Here is a 7718-nt window from a genome sequence, read left to right on the forward strand (position 1 = left end):
CAAGTTTATCCATACCAGACTCTGTCGTCCATGTCTTTATGGACCTTCCTTTGTGCACCGGTGCACAGTCATGTTGGAAGAGGAAGGGGCCCGCTCCAAACTGTTCCCACAAGGTTGGGAGCATGGAATTGTCCAAAATGTTTTGGTATCCTGGAGCATTCAAAGTTCCTTTCACTGGAACTAAGGGGCCAAGCCCAACTCCTGAAAAACAACCCCACACCATAATTCCTCTTCCACCAAATTTCACACTCGATATGTACCGTTCTCCTGGCAACCTCCAAACCCAGACTCGTCCATCAGATTGCCAGATGGAAAAGCGTGATTCATCACACCAGAGAACGCGTCTCCTCTGCTCTAGAGTGCAGTGCTTTATACCACTGCATTGGATTTGGTGATGTATGGCTTAGATGCAGCTGCTTGGTCATGGAAACCCATTCCAAGAAGCTCTCTGCGTACTGTACGTGGGCTGATTGGAAGGTCACATGAAGTTTGGAGCTCTGTAGCAACTGACTGTGCAGAAAGTCGGCGACTCAGTTTACATGGCCTACCACTTGGTGGCTGAGTTGCTGTTGTTCCCACCCATCCAAATGATGGGTGGCCAAATACATTTGACAATATAGTGCATCATATGCAAATGTGCGCCAATATGCAGCTAAGCTAAGCAAGGCTAACACACTCCTGGTTCTTGGCAATTATCGATTGAGAAAATAGGCGACCACTGGATCATGTGACTGTTGGGGGGTCGTCTCACCGTGTTGTAGAGCTCCTCTAGACGAGGGATGGTGAGGAAGTGATGGATGTTGACGCCATTCTCGATGAGAAGCTTCACAAAGTCCACTCTGTCCAGGACAAGCGCGTCCATCATGGCCTGCTCCAACGAGTTGACCTGCGGCAACATGGCCGACAGCATCCAGTCAGGTCATGTCGACAGTTTGCGGTGCGGATGAGCAAGTTGAACAGGTTAAAAGCTACATTCACAGAATTATGAATGATTAATAAGTGTGTGGGGAAGCCAGTCCTGGCACACCCCGCTTCGCTGCAGGTCCGCAGGCCACGCCCCCGCCCACAAAGTGTAATAATTCCACTTTGCTTCTAATGAGAAATATTTGAAGGTTAGTCAAACGAGGTGTGAAGTTAGTGTAGTACCCAGCTAAGCAGCTCCAGTTTCCTGGGGTCCGTCTCCTCTGGTGGCTCAGGTTTGCTTTTACCGGCTTTTCCTTTTTTTCCTCGGGCTTTTCCTTTGGCCGCTGCTGGTGCCGCCGCCGCTGCCCGCTGGACCGACGCCGGACTCTTTGGATGCTCACTGAGCTTCACTGGCTGAACACAAAAAGCACACACTTTTGATCATGATAATGACGGTAATGGTGATGATGATGATGACAATGTTGGTAATGGTGATGTCATGGAGATGATGACAGTAATGATAATGGTGATGGTAATGTAAATTTGTTATTCAGATGATGTATTGGTAATGCTGATGCTGGAGGAGATGGTTATGGTAATGGTGATGTAATGGAGATTATGGTAACGGTAATGGTGATGCTGTTAGTGATGGAAATGGCGATGATGATTGTGATGGCGATGTAATGGAGACTGATAGTGATAAAGATGTTGATGGTGACGTAATGTAATGGTATTGTGATTAAGGCTGCAGCTAACGATTATTTTTCTATCGATTAATCTATACATTATTTTTTCGATTAATCGGTTAATCTATAGATTATTTTTTTCGATTAATCTATAGATTATTTTTCCTTTTACCGATTATTTTTTTTATTTAAAATGAAGATGAAAAAATAAATGTTGGCCAGTTTTTTCAAAAGGCATGACTTTTATTCACACAAAAAAAAAGTATGGCCACTCAGTCAACATTGACAACAACATGACAAAATATTCTGTAACAATGTAAACATTTAAAACTTTTAACATTTAACAAAATTAAAAGTAGCTTATTTGCTTTTTAATGTGCAAATATAAAAGTAAACATCCAGTGCAAATCTTAATATTCTGCAATAGTATAAGCATTTCAAAAGTAAAAGTATTTCTTATTTTGCTTTAAAATGTGCAAAAATAAAGATAAACATCCAATACAAAAAAGTGCAAAAGGAAATATTCTGTAACAGTGTAAACATTTCAACAAAAGTAAAAGTATTGCTTATTTTGCTTAATAACACAACAATGATAGTATGATTAAAGTGAAAGTTAATTGTTGGTTTGTACATAGTATATGTAACTGTTAATGTTGTAAAAGGTATTTGCACAACTAGTTAACGTTAGCGTTAAAGAGGAGCGCGTCTTTGTAAACACTGAACAGGCACGCCAAACGCGCCTCTCAGAGCGAAACAGTGTTTTAGTTTATGAATTTACAATGCAGATACAAATGACACATTCATGTTTTTGTGTAATGATGACAACGTATACTCACGCGGACGATTGACTAGTTGATGGTGATGGCAAGAACGCTGTCGGGTGTTTTCTTTCAAATGTTCCTTCATAGCCGTTGTGCTGCTATGATAGGCCATTTCCGCTCGACACAGTGTGCATACAACAACTGTCAAGTGTTTTGCTTTTTTCGCTGTGCTTATCCCACACTTGAAGGGATGTACCAATGCTGAATGTGGCTTCTGGATTTCACTCAAAAGACCAGACCGTAGTTACTTATTCCTTTTATTTTCCTTTAGTTTGCAACAGTTTTTCCAACGAAGAAACAGCTTCTTTTTTCTTCTTCAGTCTTTTTAGCAGTCTTTAGCAGTGTTAGTAGACTTTAGTTTCTTTAGCTGTCATTAGCTGTCTTTAGTAGCCTTTAGTAGCCTTTAGCTTCTTTAGTAGGTGAAAAACCTTTAAGGACAAAACACCACAAGATAAAACATGCTGTAAAAAATCAATCAATTATCAATACCATAATTTACAATTATTAATTAGGCTATCAAACTCTTAACCATTAAACAAGTGCAAGAAAATGGACACATCTTTTCCCTTTGAGTTAAAACAGATTTTAAATAAATTGTCTCAACATAAATGCACCAAGATACATATAAAATACATTTAAACCCAGAAACACAATAGATAAATGCAGCAGAAAACCCAATATGCAAATACATAAATACCTAACCAATTAACCACCTATTTAGATACATATTTAAAATCCATATTCAATATAAATATATTATTAATTTAGCAGTGAAACACTCAATCTTAAACGCTGTCTACTGGTAGAAAAATGCCCCTTTTTCTATTGCCTCACCAGCAGCCAATGATCCAACACAGTTAAATCCAACACTTGAAGTTGAGTGACTTCACCCTCCTGATGAAGCAAACTGCTACAACATTTATCAAACTAAGCAAAAAATATCAACACTAAACAACAGTTACATAACACACTGTGTGTATTTAGCCTCCAGACTAAGCACGCTACATGGGGAAGCAGTGCACTATGGCGAGGATGGTGTTCTGCTGACCTCGACTGCGGATGTTGTGGATTGGTGGAGGGAATACTTCGAAGACCTCCTCAATCCCACCAACACGTCTTCCTATGAGGAAGCAGTGCCTGGGGAGTCTGTGGTGGGCTCTCCTATTTCTGGGGCTGAGGTTGCTGAGGTAGTTAAAAAGCTCCTCGGTGGCAAGGCCCCGGGGGTGGATGAGATCCGCCCGGAGTTCCTTAAGGCTCTGGATGCTGTGGGGCTGTCTTGGTTGACAAGACTCTGCAGCATCGCGTGGACATCGGGGGCGGTACCACTGGATTGGCAGACCGGGGTGGTGGTTCCTCTCTTTAAGAAGGGGAACCGGAGGGTGTGTTCTAACTATCGTGGGATCACACTCCTCAGCCTTCCCGGTAAGGTCTATTCAGGTGTACTGGAGAGGAGGCTACGCCGGATAGTCGAACCTCGGATTCAGGAGGAACAGTGTGGTTTTCGTCCTGGTCGTGGAACTGTGGACCAGCTCTATACTCTCGGCAGGGTCCTTGAGGGTGCATGGGAGTTTGCCCAACCAGTCTACATGTGTTTTGTGGACTTGGAGAAGGCATTCGACCGTGTCCCTCGGGAAGTCCTGTGGGGAGTGCTCAGAGAGTATGGGGTATCGGACTGTCTGATTGTGGCAGTCCGCTCCCTGTATGCTCAGTGCCAGAGCTTGGTCCGCATTGCCGGTAGTAAGTCGGACACGTTTCCAGTGAGGGTTGGACTCCGCCAAGGCTGCCCTTTGTCACCGATTCTGTTCATAACTTTTATGGACAGAATTTCTAGGCGCAGTCAAGGCGTTGAGGGGATCCGGTTTGGTGGCTGCAGGATTAGGTCTCTGATTTTTGCAGATGATGTGGTCCTGATGGCTTCATCTGGCCAGGATCTTCAGCTCTCGCTGGATCGGTTCGCAGCCGAGTGTGAAGCGACTGGGATGAGAATCAGCACCTCCAAGTCCGAGTCCATGGTTCTCGCCCGGAAAAGGGTGGAGTGCCATCTCCGGGTTGGGGAGGAGATCTTGCCCCAAGTGGAGGAGTTCAAGTACCTCGGAGTCTTGTTCACGAGTGAGGGAAGAGTGGATCGTGAGATCGACAGGCGGATCGGTGCGGCGTCTTCAGTAATGCGGACGCTGTATCGATCCGTTGTGGTGAAGAAGGAGCTGAGCCGGAAGGCAAAGCTCTCAATTTACCGGTCGATCTACGTTCCCATCCTCACCTATGGTCATAAGCTTTGGGTTATGACCGAAAGGACAAGATCACGGGTACAAGCGGCGGAAATGAGTTTCCTCCGCCGGGTGGCGGGGCTCTCCCTTAGAGATAGGGTGAGAAGCTCTGCCCTCCGGGAGGAGCTCAAAGTAAAGCCGCTGCTCCTCCACATCGAGAGGAGCCAGATGAGGTGGTTCGGGCATATGGTCAGGATGCCACCCGAACGCCTCCCTAGGGAGGTGTTTAGGGCACGTCCGACCGGTAGGAGGCCGCAGGGAAGACCCAGGACACGTTGGGAAGACTATGTCTCCCGGCTGGCCTGGGAACGCCTCGGGGTCCCACAGGAAGAGCTGGACGAAGTGGCTGGGGAGAGGGAAGTCTGGGCTTCCCTGCTTAGGCTGCTGCCCCCGCGACCCGACCTCGGATAAGCGGAAGAAGATGGATGGATGGATGGATGGCTGGCTTATGATTATGATGATATTAATGATAATGGTAATAGTAATGATCATGATAAATCATATCATGACATAAGGTTAATAGTAATGATTTTATTGGTAATGGAGATTATATTGGTAATTGGTGATGATGGAGATGATGATAGTTATGATAATGGTCATAGAAATATGGCAATGATCATGATATGGTAATAATAATGATAGTAATGATCATGCAGCTGAGATAGGCTACAGCAACCCCCGCGACCCCGAACGGGACAAGCGGTAGAAAATGGATGGATGGATGGATGGATGATCATGATATGGTAATAATAATGATATGGTAATGATAATGATGTAATATTAATTAAATGGTAATGATGTGGTAACAATAATGGTAATAATATATATAATTGTAAAATACATTGATAAGTGAAATAAAGATACTTTGATGAATGACAAGTTACATAATGGCATAAGGACATAATGATCATTGTAATGATATTGTTGATGGTGCTGGAGATGACATTGATAATAGTGAAAAAATATTGAGCGATGATAATAATAATAATGTAATACAATAGTAATGATAATTGGAATAATAAAGCTGATATGTATAACATTAATTACAATAATGATGATGAATGATAATAGGCTAATAATTATATAATGATACAATAATGACATCATGATAAAAGTAACACCTGCCTATTGGAAAACCACTTTATAATCCAAACAAGGTCCTCGGGCAATTTTCTGCTAACAGCTCATTTTTTATCAGCAGTATATTGTAAAACATATTTATTAATAAGATTTAATAGAATTTTGTCTCTTATTACACAAAGCTAAGATGTTTTATTCAACTATAGGTCGTCGTCTGCCATCGGTCAAAAATCACCTGGTGCCACGTACTCACCGGCCAGTGATGTCCGTACACAAAGATCTGATTGCGAGCGATGTCCACTCGATTCCACGCCAGCGCCAAACTCAGCTGGTCGCACGCCGACGCGTTGGTGCCTGCGATCACATGTTATTGTGTGTGGCGGTAGGGCGCTAACGAGGACCGCCACATGACCTTTTTTTTTTTTTCACCTTTGAGCAGCGCCGTCAGGATGGACATCTCAATGTCCTGCTGGCCTTCAGAACCCATCCGGAACACCGTAATCTGAAACATGACAGCAGCAGAAGTGTGTCAATGTTTGCTAATGCTAAGCTAATTTTTCTGTTTCAATTTAGCTGTGGAACCACAAGTTGAGAACGGCATTGGTTCATCAACAGGGTCATAAATCGAAAAATTTTGTAAAGTGAAGCAAATTTCTCCATAAGAAACAATGTAAATATGAATAATGGGTTCCAGCCTCGACAAAAGTCCATATTTTAGTGAAGGTTTGTAGAGTTTGAACACAATATAACGTGCTATACAATACTGCATATGAAACAAACATAACAAGGATGTGATGGACCAACTTTCTATTTAATAACAAGCCAAAACAACAACAGCAACAAGCTGAACTGTCCTGCAGACACGCCCACACACACAGAAGTCCATTTGGTGCCCTCACAAACGATCAGAAATCACAAAAATCCTTAACTTTAACAATCATTGTTCTACAATAATAAACATTTTTAAAAAGTCAAATCCACTTTACATTTTCATCAGCGAATGAACAGCTGGCGAGAAAAGACAGAGGAGAGGCTCTTGGGAGAGACGCCACTAAAAGACAGGTAGTGTCTTCTTCTCGGCCAGGCCTGGGCAATTATTTTGACTCGGGGGGGCCAAATTTAGAAAAACAAAATGTGTCTGGGGGCCAGTATATCTATCTATCCCTGTATGTATGTATGTGTATATATGTCCATCAATTTTCTACCGCTTAGTCCCTTCGGGGTCGCGGGGGGTGCTGGAGCCTATCTCAGCTACAATTGGGCGGAAGGCGGGGTACATCCTGGACAAGTCGCCTCCTCATCACAGGGCCAACACAGATAGACAGACAACATTCACACTCACATTCACACACTAGAGCCAATTTAGTGTTGCCAATCAACTTATCCCCAGGTGCATGTTTTTGGAGGTGGGAGGAAGCCGGAGTACCCGGAGGGAACTCAAGCAGTCACGGGGAGAACATGCAAACTCCACACAGAAAGATCCAGAGCCCGGGATTGAACCCAGGACTGCTCAGGACCTTCGTATTGTGAGGCAGACGCACTAACCCCTCTTCCACCGTGTGTGTATATATATGTATATATATATATATATATATATATATATATATATATATATATATATATATATATATATATATATATATACATAGTATATCTATCTATCCATGTATGTATGTATGTGTATATATATATATACAGGTAAAAGCCAGTAAATTAGAATATTTTGAAAAACTTGATTTATTTCAGTAATTGCATTCAAAAGGTGTAACTTGTACATTATATTTATTCATTGCACACAGACTGATGCATTCAAATGTTTATTTCATTTAATTTTGATGATTTGAAGTGGCAACAAATGAAAATCCAAAATTCCGTGTGTCACAAAATTAGAATATTACTTAAGGCTAATACAAAAAAGGGATTTTTAGAAATGTTAGCCAACTGAAAAGTATGAAAATGAA

General features: G+C 42.4%; 1 protein-coding gene across 1 annotated transcript in view; it reads right to left on the bottom strand.

The window, feature by feature from the left end:
* Nucleotides 1-7718, bottom strand: part of LOC133608516 (transient receptor potential cation channel subfamily M member 1-like) — a 38999-nt gene that overhangs the window by 16227 nt on the left and 15054 nt on the right. The window contains exons 9-12 of the mRNA XM_061963788.2: nt 6187-6259; nt 6011-6111; nt 1147-1317; nt 752-886 (exon numbers count right to left, since the gene is read on the bottom strand). Of these exons, the coding sequence (XP_061819772.2) occupies nt 752-886; nt 1147-1317; nt 6011-6111; nt 6187-6259 (480 nt within the window). The remainder of the gene's footprint in view (nt 1-751; nt 887-1146; nt 1318-6010; nt 6112-6186; nt 6260-7718) is intronic.

The sequence above is a fragment of the Nerophis lumbriciformis genome, linkage group LG06 (genome assembly GCF_033978685.3).
Source record: "Nerophis lumbriciformis linkage group LG06, RoL_Nlum_v2.1, whole genome shotgun sequence".
NCBI lineage: Eukaryota > Metazoa > Chordata > Actinopteri > Syngnathiformes > Syngnathidae > Nerophis > Nerophis lumbriciformis.